The sequence below is a fragment of the Peromyscus californicus genome, unplaced genomic scaffold (genome assembly GCF_007827085.1).
Source record: "Peromyscus californicus insignis strain IS unplaced genomic scaffold, ASM782708v3 Scaffold_5__1_contigs__length_169319896, whole genome shotgun sequence".
Lineage (NCBI taxonomy): Eukaryota > Metazoa > Chordata > Mammalia > Rodentia > Cricetidae > Peromyscus > Peromyscus californicus.
Genome location: NW_026294573.1, coordinates 94,095,143 through 94,113,709, shown reverse-complemented (window position 1 = coordinate 94,113,709; position 18,567 = coordinate 94,095,143). Strand labels below are relative to the sequence as shown.

The 18,567-nt window shown below is 40.6% G+C and overlaps 1 protein-coding gene across 1 annotated transcript in view; it reads left to right on the top strand.

Moving 5' to 3' along the window:
- LOC128097023 (ribitol-5-phosphate transferase FKTN-like) overlaps window positions 1–15,939 on the top strand; it is a 34,762-nt gene extending 18,823 nt beyond the window's left edge. Inside the window, exon 6 of the mRNA XM_052717219.1 lies at window positions 11,749–15,939. Coding sequence (XP_052573179.1) covers window positions 11,749–11,962 — 214 coding nt within the window. The 3' untranslated portion in view covers window positions 11,963–15,939. The remainder of the gene's footprint in view (window positions 1–11,748) is intronic.
- Window positions 15,940–18,567: the final 2,628 nt, after the last annotated feature.

The window sequence follows — 18,567 nt, the reverse complement described above, 5'->3', positions numbered from 1 at the left end:
TCTGCTCCCACAGTTCCTGGATGAAGTCACTCTGGTCTCTTTGATGAGGATTCTGCTAAGCTCTGGTCTCAGAACACTCTGCAGGCAAGACAAACTGTAGGGTGAAAGTTGTGTGACTGGATTGGTGTCTCAATTGAGGCCCTTCCTAGTTGCAGAATATAGCCATTTCAGTCTCTGTGTTTCCTATTACTAAGAGTCTTCGGTAGGGTTACTCTCGTATATCCCATGGAGTTTCTGTTTTACCTGGTTTCTGCCTTGACCCTAACATGCCCCCTTATTCCAATAGTTCTCTCAGTATTTTCTCCCTCCCCGACCCAACTAATCCCTCCTGTTCCTAACCTGACCAGCCCCTACCTAATTCACCTGTAAATTCTGTTCTATTTCCCCTTCCCAGGGAGATTCTTCCATTCTGCCCAGCCTGTAGGCCCTACTTGTTACTTAGCCTCTCTGGGTCTGTGGACAATATCATGGTTATCTTTTATTTTACAGCTAATATCCACTTATAAATGAGTACATACCATGTTTATCTTTCTGGGTCTGGATTACTTCATTCAGGATAATATTTTTTCTAGTTCTGTCCATTTGTCTGCAAATTTTCTGATGCCTGTTGTTTTTAACAGCTGAGAATACTCCGTTGTATAAATGTACTACATTTCTTTATCCCTTCTTTGGTTGAGGGATATCTAGGTTGTTTCCAGTTTCTGGTTATTATAAATAAAGCTGCTATGAACATAGTTGAGCAAGTGTCCTTGTGATAGGATAGAATGTCCTTTGGGTATATGCCCAGGAGTGGTCTAGCTGGGTCCTGAAGTAGATTAATTCCCAATTTTTTGAGAAACTGCCATATTGAATTCCAAAGTGGCTGTACAAGTTTGCATTCCCACCAGCAATGGAGGAGTGGACCTTGCTCCACATCTTCTCCTGCATGAGCTGTCACTTGTGTTTTTGGTCTTAGATATTTAGACAGTTGTTAGATGGTATCTCAGAGTCATTTTGATTTCCATTTCCCTGATGGCTAAGAGTGTTCAGTGTTTCTCATTCATTTGAGATTCCTGTATTGAGAGTTCTCTGTTTAGGTCTGTACCCTATTGTTTAATTGGATTATTTGGTTTGTTGAAGTCCAATGTCTTGAATTCTTTATATATTTTGGATACTAGCCCTTTGTCAGATGTGGAGTTGGTGAAAATCTTTTCCCATTCTGTGGGCTGCCGTTTTGGTCTGTGGATGGTGTCCTTTGCTTTACAGAAACTTTTCATTAATTGTTGATCTTAGTGCTTGCGCTTTTGGTGTTCTGTTCAGAAGTTTGTCTCCTGTGCCAGTGCAGTCAAGGCAGTTCCCCACTGTTTCTTCTGTCAGGTTCAGTGTGTCCATACAAAGACTCAACAAAGAAAGAGAATTACACACCAGTCTCCCTTGTGAACACAGGTGCAAAAATACTCAGTAAAATTCAAACAAACCAAATCCAAGAGCACATCAAAAAGATCATCCACTATAATCAAGTAGGTTTCATCCCAGAGATGCAAGGAAGGTTCAACATACGAAAATCTGCCAATGTAATCTACCATATAAACAAACTGAAAGAAGAAAACCACATGATCATCTCATTAGATGCTGAAAAAGCCTTTGACAAATCCAATGCCCCTTTATGATAAGAATATTGGAGATGTCAGGGATACTAGGGACATACCTAAGCATAATAAAGGCCATTTACAGGTAGCCTGCTTTCTCACAAAACACAGAACCTCCTGCCCAGGGAAGGCCCCACCTACATTGAGCATGGCCCTACCCTCATAGTCACTAATTAAGAAAATGCTCTAGAGGTTTGCCTACAGCCTGATCTTATGGAGGAACTTTCTTATTGAGGTTCAGTTGTAGTTAAGTGAGTGGGAGTGTTTTCACAATGTTTAGAGCTTATATTTCAAAATATGATAGAAACTGCAAAGTTAGTGTATAATGAGTTTTTTCTTTATAAGATAGCATACCACAGAAATTAAGGTCATAGAGCCAGCTTTTAAATCCCAACTGTACATGTGACAAGTACTGTTTCCTTCATCAATTTTCTATTTAACTTCTCTGCATATGGTTCCTCCACTTCCAAGTGGAAATAATACTAGACATTGTCATGCAGCCTTGTTTTAAGGACTGAAAATGTTGTTATGGAAAAAGGATTTGAAGGGATTCAAGATTTCCTGAATGCTCTTAGCTTGTGTTAATGCCACTATAGTAACAGTAGGAAAATGATGCCTTTCATAGTCTTGTGAGAAATTTCGATACCGTCTGATCAGCGCGGTATGAAATTGCTACATCTGGGTTTTGAGAAGTCCTGTAAAAGTGTCAGTCTTTTGTCTTAAATTTGCTATCAAAGGTGAATTTTTCTTCTCAGGATGTGATCTGAAAACACAGTCTTCACAAGCAGTGTTCAATCAGCTGCCACATTTATGGTAGAGACAACTTTGGTTTCCTCCCATTTCCCTTTCTAGTAGCAGTGTTGGCCAAGTGTGAAGTTCTCTGAGGAACAGGAGAAATGAGCAGTGAGGGAACGGTCTGAACAGATGGTGTGCACCCCAGATTTTCTCTCCTGTTACTGTGACCTTAGAGGCAGGGAAAAGAACAGGGGAAGGCTGTGTGGAGCCATTTCTTTGGGAGACTCCCCAGCCACATGCCATTGTCAACTCCATTCACTTTAAGGAAATACAGGATTGATCAAAAGGCCATCTCTAAAAGGGAGGACCTGAAACTTGAAACTAGTGTGAGGGTTTTTTTAAATTTCATAATAGTGTTTTTTAAACCATGTGTGGTTCATGCTGAGAAAACCCTAAAACTATAGAATGCTTACCTTTTTTTTTTTTTATGCTTAACTTTTTTAAGGATGGGCGCTCCATGGAAAAGCATCTCTTCCCATTTATGCTTTCTGACTGATACCTTGGATTCTAAGATTTAATAATAATTTTACTGTTAACAGCAACTGTAAAGATATCATGACCAGTGTGTCTGCTAGGTACACTCCCCTTAATAGAGTATTAGAGAATCCTATATCGCTCTTTGGATTATGTCTTCTAATGACCAGCTCAGGCTTGGGGAAGCTAAAACACACTGATGGTCAGTGACTATCTAAGGCCATGGACCATTAATAACAGTGCCATGATTTCACCTCAGACTGGTTTGACCCTGGCCTAAACATTTGAGTTAATAGCGTAAATTAGTTGATCTGTGTGAAGTATTAGAACAGTGCCTGGCACCCTATAAGTATGTGTCACTGTTAAATACTGCTTCTATTCCCACTTCTAGATTGTCTCTACTACTGCTGTTATTCATCAGGTGCTGGACTAGCACAGATCACAGCACCTTCAACACATACTGACTTGAGTAGTTACCCCCTTGGTGAGCATTTTCTTCCTGGGTATCATTCAGTCTTTTATTTCTTAGTTCCCATTAGTCTTTCATTGTTCTGCTGTTATATCTTTTAAAGATATATGTTCTGTATCTGCTTCATTTTCAAAAGTTGTCTGTGTTTTTCATATTTGCTTTTCATCTATAGAGTCCAGATCACCAGTAATAAAAAGTGATGACAATATAAGAAGTTTTTGTTTTTTTTTTCCTGAGGGGTAGTATAAGGGAGGGGATAATCTGTTTAATTTTCTTACAGAGTTTGTACATAATTAGCATTATTGCTTTCTAACATATTCAGTGGAGTATACAGGTAAAGCTGTCTGAGCCCAACCTTCATGTGGGAAGTTTTTCCTTTTTAAGTTTTTAATTGCCATATATTATGGTACATAGTAATGGGTTTCATAAAGGCCTTTTGTTTCAAACATGGGTACTTTGGTATGCTCCATAACCTCCTCTTTTTCCTTTACCCCTTAGTCCCCTTCCTTCTCTCAGTCCTGCTTCTAATCATTTTTCACACAGTGTCTTAGTTAGGGTTTCTCTTGCTGTGAAGAGACACCATGACCATGGCAACTCTTACGAAGGAAAACATTTCCCGGGGTGGCTCAATTACAGTTTCAGAGATTCAGTCCATTATCATCATGGTGGGGAGCATGTAGGCATGTAGGCAGACACTGTACTGGTGAAGCAGCTAAGAGTTCTACATCTTTTAGGCAACAGGAAGTCGACTGAGACACTGAGCAATATCGTGAGCATAGGAAACCTCAAAGTCTGCCCCTACAGTGACACACTTCCTCCAGCAAGGCCATACTCTCCAACAAAGCCAGACCTCCTAATAGTACCACTCCTTATGATTTATGGGGACCGATTACATTCAAACTACCACACACATCTATAAATTTTATGTGCCCATATAGAATTTAGGATCCACAAATGAGGGTTAATATGTTAATTTGTCTTCATGAGTCTGGTTAATTTCACTTCATATGATGATCTCTACTTGGCCATTTTCCAGTAAAGGACACAATTTCATGTTTCTTTATGACTGAATGAAACTCCATTATGTGTGTATATATACATCACAACTCTTTATCTATTCAACTGTTATCAGAAACTCCATTATGTGTGCATATACCACAACTCTTTATCTGTTCAACTGTTGTCAGACATTAAGTCTGAGTCCATAGCTTGGCAATTAAGGGTAATGCTGCAGTGAACATAATGTGCAGGTGTTTGTGCAGTGTGTTTTACTGAGAGTCCTTTGAGTGTATACCCAGAAAGGGTTTGTATAGAAGCAGCTCCAAATCCAAGACTTGATAACAGTAGAACTGCATGAAGTGTAAAAGCTTTGAATAAACAAACTGTTGAGTAATAGCCGATAGAATGAGAAGAAGAAAAAACTTTGCTTCTGTACTTGGGACAGAATATTTACAATATATTAAGAATTCAATAAGCTAAATACCAAAACCCAAACAACTCAGTCAGTCAATGGGCGAATGAAATGAAAAGACAGGTCTCAAAAGATGAAGTACAAATGACTGATAGATACCAAAAAGTGTAAATTAAAACATTGTTATTCCATCTCACCTGTCAGAATGACTATCATTAGGAAAACAGAATGCTGGCAAGGATGCAGGCAAAAGGGAATGTGTGGGTGCCCACAGAGGCTCCCTAGTAAGGCCTTACTTAAGATCAGAGAATCTGAGCTTGCTTTACCCAGCAGGATTGCATAGTAGAATGATTTGGCCAGGGGTGTGGTCATCAGATGTTTTGCACTTTGATCTTGAAAGGGGGAGGTCTCTTGCCTCTCCCCTTGCTAGTATATAAGAAACCCATTAGATCAAACCTCAGGCGGCTGGGTGTTGACCCACAGCCCTCCTGAAGCAATCCTGTGTCTCTGTCCCTCTCATAGTCTCTGACTGTATTTCTATCTAATACTTCCTCATTCCTCTCTCCTCCCTCCAAGAACCCTTCAGCAGGTCGGGGCTGGCCACGGACAGGCATGCTGATACACTGCTGGTGGCACTGGAAATTGGTCCAGTCACTACGGAAATATGGAGGGTCCTCAAAACAAATGAAAGAACTTTTTATTTCACAACTTCTCAGTTCCTACAGCTATTTGATTGGATTTCTTTGCATTCTTCATCTGAATCAATGTATGAATAGAAGCTAGGTGTTTTAGAGCTAACCATGGGAGCTACTGTTTATGGGATACTTAGTGTATGCAGCTACTATGCCACATTTTTATGTGCACCTTTTTCTTTAACCCTCTTGGGAACTTTGTAATGGAGATTTGAATACTGCTGCCTTTATCTAATGGAGAATAACACAGAGCTGAGACCCAGAGCTAGGCTGTGTCATTTTAGAGCTCATGTTCTCCTCTTCTCTTCCCCCTCCATTTAAAATAAATTTTGTTCTTTGACAATTTCATACATGTATATAATGCATTCTGGTTACTCTCTCCCCAGCTTAACACTCTCTGGTTACTGTCTTAGTTTCCACCCCTGTCTGTCAGCCCCCCTTCCCTACAGCTTTCCCATATTCATGACTTTTGTGTAGAGTCCTGCAGAGATTTAACTAGGGCCTATGGCCCTCTGTGTGACCATGCCAATGAGAACCCGGTGGACTCTCTGATGGGTACACAACTGCATACTATGTTTCCCCATTACCCAGACTCTTTAAATGGTTGGGCCCTGTGATTTCCCTTCCCTGTTCATAGCTGACTAATGAGTAGGCCTCACTAATAATAGCCTGGTGCCAGTAGCACAGCTGCTCTGAGTTGACAATTGCCGTGACTGTGTGGTCCTTTGAAAATGGCATTTCACAGACCTTCTTCCTACTTTCCAGTAAGAGCCCACTTTTCTTTTCTGTATACTGTTGGTGTCACCAAGCTCACTCTCATATTCTTAATCCTCCCTTCATGAAAACACTGTTGAGGTAATACAGCTACTGCTTTCTCCCCAAGGGAATTGTTTTAAGCATCGGCACAGCGGCTGCACCTGAATCTGCTGCTGCTTCAGCTACTGACTGGTTCCACAATCACTGCCTGCTGCTCAGGCTGTGGTCCAGTGGGACTTATGCATCCTGCTGGACCCACCTCTGCCGAACTAAGTCTCTGTAGATCTATTTTACAAATAAAGACTCAGGAGTCAGATACTGGGGTGAAAACCTGCTAGCTCAGAGAGGCTGAGAAGCAACCAGCTGACCTTCCTCCTTAGCTAGCGACCCACCAAGAGAACTTCCCTTCTGCTGTCCCCAGCCAAAAAGACCACCAGACTCAAAATCCCTCCCTACTACTTCCTGTGTGTGTCTATCCGTTCTCCAGACTCCCTCTAGCTCTATATGGCTACTTCCTGTTAATTAGTTGCTAGTTTCATCTCTTGACTCCAGGTTTTATTAACACAAACTCAGGGTTGACACTGTGATCAAATGTCCCATAACAGGTGATCTTTTATTTATTTGGTAAGTAGTATTAGGTCCTTGTATTGTCTTTGCTCTTTGGATAGATCTTCAAGGAGTTTTGACTCATCCTTTGTAGACTACACTCCAATCCAATGTAACTGTATGTAATTTATTACTTCATTTCATTTTTTAGTTATTACTTTATTTTTGCTCCATACTAAGAATACTGGTAGAAATGTATTTTAGTTTCTGCTCTCATTGTGATCATAATCTTGACCATAAAATAGTTACAGCATATTCTGTAAGCAAGAAGCACAATTACAGAACTGTGTACAATATATAGTTGAGGTTCTTGTCAAAACACAACAAGGAAGCATGGTTTAAAATAGCAGAGTTGGTTAGGTAGCTTTGGGAGGAATATGGAGAGAGTCTAATGATAGATTTATGTAATTGCTTTACTATTCTGATTATTCCAATTTTTAATTTTAAAATTTTCCAACTTAACTTTTGAGGCAGTTATTTTTCACCTGTTTCTCCATTTTACTCACAAACATAATATAATAGCTTATTTAATAAACAGAATATACAATAGCTTACATTTCATAAGAAAATATTTAATCAGCAAAATATTCTTGTACATTTATCCACTTTAAATTTTGGAGTGCCTTTAGTTTTTGCCACTGTCTAGAATATGATAGTCCATATTCCAGGACTATAAAGGAGGATTACTTGTTTCTTAAGTCATTACAACTAGTGACTTAAGTGATACCATAGAAATAATATGTATGAAGATGACTTCTGACCTTTAAATATACTGCTGATGACTGGCATTGTGAAAACCCATTTCCATTATTTTTTAAGCTACTGATTCCCTGTGAGCCTTAAGCCACCTACTGTGCTTCAATTAACTTCATTAAAAACTATAATGTTCTATTTTTTGTTGTACAAAAGCAGATTTGTTTGCATCTGCTTGTAACTGATGAAGTTATGTGGCAGTAGAACTAACCCTGACATGATTTTAAGTTGAAGCAAACACTTAAACTTTTAGAAAATAATCTAAGTTAAACTTTTATGAATAAATAACATTTCTAAACTAAAAAAATATGTCATAAATGTGGAATAGTGATTATACACTAATAGTGTGAAAAGGGGTCTAAATGTGATTAGTGCATGCTGTATGAATGGACTGTGTTAATATGTACATTAACTAAAGTATATTAGTAAAAAAAAATAAAGCATAAAGAAGTAGGGTCATGTTACATATCATACATGAAGTTTAATGTCTATTAAGCAATTATGTCCCATTTATTATGTAGTATCCCCTGGAGCGAAGCCCCAAGCTCACTTAGTAGCTCTTGAATTAATGAATATGGATGGAGAAATAAATTAATATGGTTATAATATATGTTGCCAGATTGTCATCCCAAAAAGTTATTAAATTTTTATTGATAGTTACCAGCAGTAATTGATATTGTTAGGTTACTGAATTTCACATTGTAATTATGGTCATTGTGAAACTTGATCATTCCTTTGAGGTCCCCTTCTAGAAGTTACCAAGACCTACATGGTTTACAAAGAGTAAATTGTCCATCATACCTACACACATAAGTTACCTGCAGGGGACAGAGCCTGTTTCTAAACCAGGAAGAGAGCAGCTGAGTCACTCACTGCATGAGACTCAGCAAGCCTGCACATGGAGTCCCCCAGCATATTTTTAAGAGGGAAACGGCACAGTGAACACAGGTGGAAACATGCTAAAAGAATAGTTTCATAAGGCATGTGCATAGTCTGACTCTACCTAACGGAGTGAAGGGAGCACTTCCTGTGCACAGCCTCCTTTTCCATCTCCAGTGCTGCCACAGGAGGGAGGGGAGGAGGTGATTGAGTTGATGACATAAAAACATAAGTCCCCACCAGCAAAGATCTTCCAGGAAACTGAATTAAAAGGAATATGGGATTTCCTTGATTTGATGAAGGGAAGATAATGAAAACCTTGAGGGAGCTTCATGTTTAATGGTGAAACTCAGAAGCTTTTCCATGTAGCAGGAATCTTAAAACTTTTTATTAATAAAATCAAACCTGAAGCCAGGTATTGGGGTGAATGCTGGAAGACCAGAGAAGCAGAACAAGCCACAGCTACCTCACCTTGCCAGTTCCTCAGCTGATCCTGTTTCCTCAGACTGGAAGCCTCTGAGTTCTTATCAAAATGAATCTCAGCTGAACTGCTTCTCGAAAGCCTGAATGCTTTACCAGCCAAAAATGGTTCTAGTTTCTGGTCCTCACACCTTATATACCTTTCTGCTTGCTGCCATCACTCCCTGGGATTAAAGGCGTGTGTCACCATACTTGGCTGTTTCCAGTGTGGCCTTGACTCACACAGATCCAGAGAATTTCTGCCTCTGGATTGCTAGGATTAAAGGCGTGAGTGCCACCATTTTCTATCCTCTGTATCTAGTGGTTGTTCTGTTCTCTGACTCCAGATAAGTTTATTAGGGTGCACATATTTTGGGGAACACAATACCACCACATTTCCATTACAGTCAGAAGCAGCATCCTGTGTTGACTGCTCCTATTTAACGGGATGCTAGTGTTTAGGCCCTGGAATATCAGATAAAATGGGAGGTTCAGAAAAAGTGAGGTGCTAATGGGAATAAACTGTGTTTATGAGGAATTCAGGGGGTCTTCGGCTGTGCTCGTGGGACTGCAGTGTTTGGTGCAGACTTAGATTTGGAAAGGTCAGGTCGGTTGTAGTTGATGGCCTCTGTCTCACTTAGCCTCCTCTATTAGCACCAGGAGACACACTGTTCTAGAGTGCTGGGAATACTTCTCATTTGGCAATTATGTTCAAAGATTGTACAACTAAGCTGACAAAATTATTCTAACCACCCCAAAGTGGCTTTATTGGCTTTCAAATTTGGGGAAGAAAATAAAACTATCCTACTACTCTAGTTCACTGTTCAAGCTAGCAAGTGTTGTAACTGCTGTTTTAGCCAAAGTGGAATGAAGTGAAGTGGTCCAAGTTAGAAAACAGATGGGAGAATTTTTTGCCATAGTAAGATCTTTTGAATTTGTATCCTAATTTAGGGTGCCTTGCTCTAAATTTAAATCTGTTCAGATTTTGGATCTCTTCCCAAAGCTTTAAAGTACAGACTGTTCTGCCAGATTGAATCATAGCTTTAAATCCAGGCAACAATGAGAGATTTAGTATCAGTCATTATTTACTGGTAACCCAGGCAAAGTCCAAGCATGTGCTGTTGTGTGTGACTTGCTGCCTCCTTCCTCTGCATGGTCTGACTTTACAATTACTTATCACGTTTTGTGATTATCTTTCCTGTTCTCCTGGGAAGCCAAGATACTCTTCTGTAGAATAGATTGAAAATGAGTACAGAAATGAGAAGCAGAGAGTCTGGGGATTTGGTTAGGAACAACATTAGAGTTGCATTGTTTTTGTATCGTTTTCACATTGTTTCTCTACGTGTTTGGGGTTTGCTCTTAGATTTTCCTTCACTGTTCCAAGCATTCTTTTGTAGCCTGTAGTATTCTACCACGTGTATCCTGAAGCTGTTATTTTTCACTCTCAGCTCTTTGATGAGACTAAAGGCTAATATTAAGGCAGATGCTTTCTGGTTGCTGTTACTAGGGAGATGGTGTCTGCCTCAATTCTGGTTCATAGTGTCAACCTGATAGTATGGGACAGGTGGACATTCTGCTGACCAGCAGGTGATTGTGGGGCGTGGAGGCTGATGAAGGATAGCTATTTCTCATGACAAAATAAGTCATTCTGTGGACATGAGTGTACAGGGCAAAACTGAGACCAGCAGATGGTGTGTCGAAGCAGTGTCTTGTTTGTATCTCAGCTATGAGGTTTTCTGTGGCTGTCTATTCATAGATGCCAGCTGGGACTGTCCACTAACTGCCAGTACCCACTGCCTTTTGTAGCAGACTTGTTGGCTTTTTTAGAATATTCAGATACACTTTCATGTGTGGTTTCATGTTTGCTTCGTGGTAAAACAAGATATTCAGGAACAAAATCCATTCTTGGGTTCACTTGGTGGTAAAACATGTTAATCAAATACAATCAGATCCCTTTTCCCCAGTTCTCTACTCTCTCTGTAATTCTCTAGTATATTAAATTCTTGATCCCTATTATTGCCATTTCCTCATTAAATACTGAAAGTTCTTCCGAGTTATGATGAAAAAATTTCTCATTGAGAATCCAACACAGAATATAGAGCTATGTAACTGTAAACAGGCCTGCTGCTTTTTACTTTCCTTTGTTATATAGTTTATGGAAGGATCTATTTCAATGTTTTATTTTTTGAGACAGAGTCTTAGTAGACTAGACTGCCCCAGAATTCACTATATGACTGAAGCTGGACTTGAACTCCTGATCCTCATTCCTTCCCTTCCCAAGAGGTTTGGAAATGTTCTTTAAAATTTAAGAGTAAAGAGAGGTAGAAAGTACAGTTATTATCGCATATAGAGCAGAGGAAAAACCTCAGACATGCTGGAGGAATTAATCCATTTGCCTTGGAACACGAGATTGTACAAGAAAAGAAAATAACCATTTTCTCGATCTTGTGGAAACATTGTTGTGACACGTATTTCCTCAGGTTTCTCAACACAGTCCCAGGGGCTGGCTTTGATTTTGCCTAATTTTGGTGTGTTCCCATCTCTGAAGCAATCATTCCCTGTAACTTACTAACCAGGCCTGGGTTAGGTTTAGATTGGTTGGTTTGTATTTTTTTTCTCCACTGGAGCTTATGGATGGGATTAGCTCTCCTTCAGATGGAAGCAGAATAGAAGAGGAAGACCAGGGTGTAAACCCCAAAGGAGAAAGGGGTGCTGAGCAGATAAAGAATAAATCTGCTTGACAGGAAAGGGCTGTCCTTCACTAGGAAGGCCTGGCAGTTGAGGTACATGGCCTGATGCTCCCTGCTTGTCCTTGTTTTACTGCAGGTACCTGTTTCCCAAGTTCACACTGTGCTGGACCGAGTTTGTAGACATGAATGTCCATGTGCCCTGTGAAACAGTTGACTACATTGAAGCCAACTATGGTAAGACCTGGACGATTCCTGTCAAGACATGGGACTGGAAGAGCTCGCCACCAAATGTGCAGCCCAATGGTGTCTGGCCTATTTCTGAGTGGGATGAGGTTATCCAGCTGTACTGAGAATACAAAGTTAAGGAGGGACATTTCCCAAAAAGAAGGCGGGTAACTGTTTAAAACATGTGAGAGCCAAAGAAGATAAGTGAAAAGTTTGAAGACAGAAATGTTCTAACTCGTGGGCCATCTAATCAGCTCTGCCATTCAGCATTTACTGAGGCTTTTATACACCAGGTAAAACACTGGGTTCTGGTGGTCAGGCAGAGATGAATGAGCAAATGCCTGCCTCTTGCTTGTCATGTCCAATTTTCTGTTAAGGGAGTCTCCCCCACCTTCTGAAGAGCTGATGTGCACTGTGATGTATTTTATGATTCTTAAAACATTAAATAATGTTTATACTGGAAAGTGAGCTTATCAGACAAAGCTAAGGAAGGGTACATTCGTTAGGAATAAGTCCTTCCTGCCAGCCCTCAGGACTTAAGCTGCTGTGTTAGTGCCCCTTTAAGGTTGTGGAATATGAGTTAGTATTTTATGAGTGATTAGACTTTGTGTCACACAGAGAAAGACAGTGGCAGACTCATGTTACAAGCAATGCGATCCACAGTTGACTTAAAGCACAGGGCGATTTATAAAGGAACATGAGAGCCCATTTCAAGTCTTGTCAAGATGTATCCTCTTTTCTTCATATTTGAAGTGAGAAGTTGATGCCTATGTGATGCTTAAATGTCTGACGTCATAGGAACATGGTCACTGACCTGCAGTAGTTCTTGATAAGTCACTCAGTCATGCTGCCCAAAAGTTGTGATTTCACAGAGCTTACTTTGCTCATTTCATTCTCAATCGCTGTTAGACTTAAAAAATAGGAGTTATTCATGGTTATTTTTCTATGTTCTGAACTTATAACTCTTCTACCCTTAATTTGAATGTTGACACTAAATACTAGTAGATATACCTCTGAGTTTTCTAAATATACCATTTATTTATTTATGAACCGTAGCTCTATTTCTTTAATCGATAGCCTACACTCTTAATTGATTTAGTATAGAGATATGACTGTTGTTCTATCCAATATTACTTCAGGTTTCCATAATGGAGGGTTAATGTGAATCTGATAACTCTTCCTCATTCCAGATCACTGCTTTTAAAACCTGTGTCCATCTCTAGATTTTCCTTCTGCTGAGTGTAATAATGCAAGGACTCAGACTTCCCTACTACCAAGTGCTACACCTGCTGGACCCCTTGACATTCTTTTTCTTCTCATTATACACTCGTGAGTAGGTTGGGCTAGCTGCACCCATCTCTGTACCTGTACTTAAGTGATGTGCTCTAAGTGAGATATGCAGGACAGTCTGACACAGTTTATACTGCCTGGGAGAAGAGATTCTCTACTCTCTGCTGCTTAGGGATGCTCTCCCTGGCAGCTTGACAGATTTCCCTGTGGAACTATAGTTACTAAAATGGAAACCAGAATATCTGAGGGAATGAGCTGGCAGAAATTCAAAAACAAAAACAAAAACAAAACAACCTTGGGGGAAATTACTTAAAGCCACCCACTTCCAAATTTTAAAATCACATGAAAACTCTTTGATGGATGAAAAAACCACAGTCTGTGAGGATACATCCTCCATGTAGGAATACTGAGTCTCATCATAGCTGTCATATTCAGATTTTCAGGAAACAAATTATAGATCATAAACAGTTCTGTCCTAGAAAATAACTCCATAGAATATGTATCCATGCTTTAGATAGCCAACCCTAATTTCATTTTTTTTGTGCCCCAGAAATAAAATGATTATAATAGTGTTCTTGAGAAAAACCCACCCTATCTGCAGAGAACTGTTTGTTCGTATCAGTATCCAGAAGTAAGTTCACTCTCATCACATTTCTTGAGAGCTCCCATCTTCTGCCAGGAGATCTCGCCTACTCCTGTTCAAGTTACCTCACCTGTGTCCATCTTTGGAGTTCAAGGTCTGGAAGTGTTCAGAATACAGGCAGTCTTGGCCTGTGGTCAGAGGTTCTATATTCCTCCCTACACAGAGGACAGCTAAACTTCTTGTCTTCCCTCTGGTTTGGTATTAGTATTTAAGTTCCATCCTATCTTGCAGAAAATGAAAGCCTTTCCCCCAGAACTCGAAGGTGAGGCCTGCATCTCAAAATGATCCCATGATTCAGTCACAGTTACGCCTGTGCTTCTTAACTGAACTCTGCTGAGTGTCCAGAGACCTTGGGTTAGGTGTGCCCACCACCTGTACCTTCTCAGATACCTGTACCTTTTCCTTTCCTCCCTGAATATGCCAAGTGTCCTTCTCCTATATGACTACTTTCTGGTCCCATCGCCTGGCTTGTTTGAAGACACCTAGTGTAGTAACTTGTTGGTACCTTATGTAACCAAGGTTATCTGCAGAGAGACCCTGAGGAGCAATGCTTTCTCAGTTTGAAACAACCAGCTACTTCTCCAAGCATGGGGCACATGCCGTGCTCTTGGCTGCAGTTTTTGACATCTGCCCTCTGAGATAGAATGCTAGTAACCACAAGTGAGCATCCCTACAAATAGCCGAGCAGTTAGAGGGCAGGCTTCCCAGATTTCCTAGCTGCAGACCCTGAAATGTGGGCCCTGTGTACTCAGTGAAACATTCACTCTAGCCCTCATTTTCTCAGCCACTGAGTAATCCCAGGAAGGAGTGAGCTGAGCAAAAGAGCTGAGGCCGAGATCCAAGCTTTCTGTGATTTCTAGTCTGCTGCTGTCTGCAGTTCTGAGATGAGTTCTTAGTGTGGCCTCCATGACACATCACTCCAGTGTCTCAGTGACATGTGCTCTGGGGTGTTCGTGCCATCCCCACTGAAGGCCTGAGGTGACAAAAGACACTAAGGAGGAATGTTTCTTTCTTGTCCAATATAGTTTAACTAGGACACAGAAATTGCAGGTGAGGATATACTGCCTTACTCAGAAGGTGGCATGCCAAAAGTTGCTTAGAAATAATATGGGGGCGGGGCACTGATGAGATGGCTTAGCGGGTAAAAGCACTTGTCACCAAATCTGACAACTTGAGTTGGATCCCAGGATCCATATGGTGCACGGAGAGGACTAATTTCCACAAATGGCCTGTGGCCCCTGCATACTTTGGAATGCTTAGTCATTTACTACCCACCCTGCATAGACAAGTGGGCTAGGGGAGTCTTCTTGCCCAGCATGTGTGAGGCCTGGATCAGTACAAAGCACCGGAAGTCTGAGCAGAAGGATCACCATGTTCAAGGCCAGCCTGGGCTACATAGTGAGTTTCAACCCGTCCTGGGCTACTGTGTAAGACCCTGTATTGAGGGAAGGAAAAGGAAGGAATAGAGAGAGAGGGAGAGAATGAGAATATACTCATGTCAATCATCTGCCTACAAACTTATTTTTTTTCTAATCCAGACAAGACTCAACAGGGTAGGTAATGCTGTTTTAAATCACTTCACTTTAGAGCAAAATACTAATTGTAGTTGATTTTAGACAAACAGACCAATTCAGTGTTGAGACCTTTCATATAGCACTAGTAAGCAAATATAAATTTTCTGAGAAATTTGTTTCTGTACCCTCTTACCTAGGCTAGAATTTGTCACTATAATTCCTGGACCCAACCGAATAGAATTTCCCTGAGGGCCCATGTAGTCATCCAAACTTCTACTTATGAGTACCTTCACAGAAGGGGGTATATAGGAAAGCTTCGTCATATAAGGTATTCTGTCATACACTTTAAAAACTCTAAGCTCTTACAGCCTTCTGGCAGTTTATTCAAAGCATGAAAACTAGTTCATGAGTTTGTTAAATGCAAACCATGTAGCTCTGTTAACATGTGTGTGACTATGAACATGTATGTGAATTTTCTCGACAAAGTAATATTTTAAACATGAGATTTCAGTGTAGCATACCAGTTTACTATTTGGTTTTTGTCTTAAGGTATAGTTTATGGTCCTGCTGAAAACACTTTTAATATTATTACTGTGATCTGAATTTGTAATTTATAACCACTTTGGGATGATTAATAAAATGTTTTAATCTCTTGTGCTTTTTGTGTTTGTTTTTGAAATTTGAACTAGAAATAAAAAGCCACTAGCATTCAAAACTGGTGAAATAGTGAACTTGGCACAAATACAATATTTCTAAAATCCAAGTCTGGAAACCATAGAGGTCTACACACATACCCTGGAATCCAAAATTTCTCAGTGACAAAGTCAGCCACATGACATCTCTCATCATGCAGAGTTTGGCTTATCTGCTCATGGTAGCCAGGGAAAACATCCACTGTGCAGAACCATGACATAGTCAAAGAGCTCTAGAAAGTTCTTTTATACTATTTGAGCTAAAGTCAAAATTGTAAAGAAAAACCCCCAGACACAGGGTGAAAAGTCATAGTTTATGCAAACGCAAATATCTATAAAAAGGATATATATATATATATATATGAAAAGAAAGAAACCAAAGAAGACCTACATAAATGTAGGTACTGTGTCAAGCATTAGAAAAGTCAAAAGATGTGAAATTTGCCCAAGTTGATGTATACATTTGGTGTGCAACTCCTATGATAATCTCAGCCATGTTTTTCTAAAATCCTTATTCTGTAATTCTATGATAAATTTATCTAGAGGAGCTTGAGCCATCTTGACAAGAATAGGAAAGAGTGCAGGAGACACGGTTCCAGTGATAAGAGCACTAGCTGCTCTTCCAGAGCTCCTGGCTTCAGATCCCAGCATCCACGTGGCAACTCACACTGTCCTTAACTCCAACTCCAGGGGACCTAACACCCATTTCTGTTTCTGTTGGCATCAGACATACACATGGTGCATATACAGGCAAAACAAGCACACATATTAAAGAAAATTTCTTATGGACAAAGAGATGTGAGTCTCCTTGCATTTGAATAGGTCTGTGATCTTAGAAGGGAGGTGGTGATCCCAAGTTTGACAGTGAAATCAGTTGCTCTGTAGAGATGACAGATCTTAAATCCTTGTCTTCTCATTTGAAATCCACTGGTTTTCATTTCTGCCAATTCTTATTACTACTGGCCTGGAAAATAATTTTTTTAATTATAGCTTGTATCCAACATTATTTTCAACAAGAAAACATGTATATGTGTGTATATATATTATGTATATATAATATATATGGTATATATAATATATATATTTGATATGAAAATTTTATGTGGTAGCAATAGCTGATGCCTGAGTCCTCTACAAGGAGACTGCTGTGGGTTTTCACAAAATGGTGAATACGTCTCTTTCCAGAAGTCAAGAGTCTTAGAGATGGCATCAAGGTGGCCTTAGTGAAGTTGTCCAATGTGTCAGTGAAGACCCAGGCGTCAATTTTGGCCAGCAGTATCACCTTGAATACAAAAATGAACATGGAGCCTGAGCTGCTCAGGACAGGGCTGAGACGCACCAGCAGAGAGCCACAGCAGCCTGTCACCTCACATGGTACAGTGTGGAGTTTACCATTCTTATCCCACCAGGTACTCCAGCCTCTGCACTGGGACAATGGAAAACTTGGCCCCATAGGAGGGTCTGAGGAGATCTTACCTCCTCAGGGCTCAAAACACCCAGGCCAACATAACCATTGTAGAGCACCACAAAGCTGGCAAACCAAAGTCCACATAAGCCCTGGCCTGATCATCAGAACGTAATCAAGGGACTCTCCAAGGGAAAAGTCAGTGATCACATGTTCTTGGATGGGCAGAGGCAACAGGTAGATCTTCAGGGACTTGATCTTCATGTCCTAGACCACTGGACATAAGTTGGTGACTTCTTGTCTTTGGCTCTGCCTCCAAAACCCTACAGCCTTGACTCTGGTCTTGACCACTATATCCTCTATGAAAGGTTCTGAATCCTCCCAAGCATGGGCCTCTATCCTACTGCTACATGGGCATCACCCATTTGATATTTTCTTGACCAAGAAGTGAATCCAACCCGAAAAAGAAATAAGTAAAAAACTATAGAGATTGTTGTTTCATGAAGAGGGGTAAAGGCATTAGGTGACAACTTGTAAAGGTAGATGTCAGGGTGATGATGGGTGGGGACTGAGATCCCAGCAGATGCTGGTTTGTAGAGTTGACAGCTGGTGGTGTTGGTGACTTAGAGCCCTTAGATGTGCCAAACACTGCAAACCTTGCATAAGATGTACCCACCTGGAGGGTAGCACCCTTGACACTTGCCCTCTGAGGATAGCAGTAGCCCACATTCCTCAGGGTTGTAACAGCCAATGTGAAAACTTTCCAGATCAACAATTCCCACCATCCCCTTCTGATTCCAACGTTATGACCCACCCCACACTAAGCATTGTGGGGCAGATTTCTAATACCAAGTCCTCGGCATGAATCTGGATGATGGCATCCACTATGAAGGGGATTCCAACGAGTTCATGGTGACACACCACCCACATTCTGAACTGTGTGCTGGCTGCTGAGATGTGGCTGGTGATTGAGCCGGGGATTGTAGCCTGACACCATGCCTTCCATATTGGGTGTTTTGTGTATTCTACCTGCTGGGCCCAAATCTCAGGCTATCATCCCTGTGCTGTGCCAGGCCAGACTACTGTGAAAGCTGCTCTGTGGCCACCCTGGAGAAGTGTTTTGCATTCTCTGAACTCATCCTAGACTGGATCCTTTAGACCATTCAGAAGGCTTACTGTAACAGGG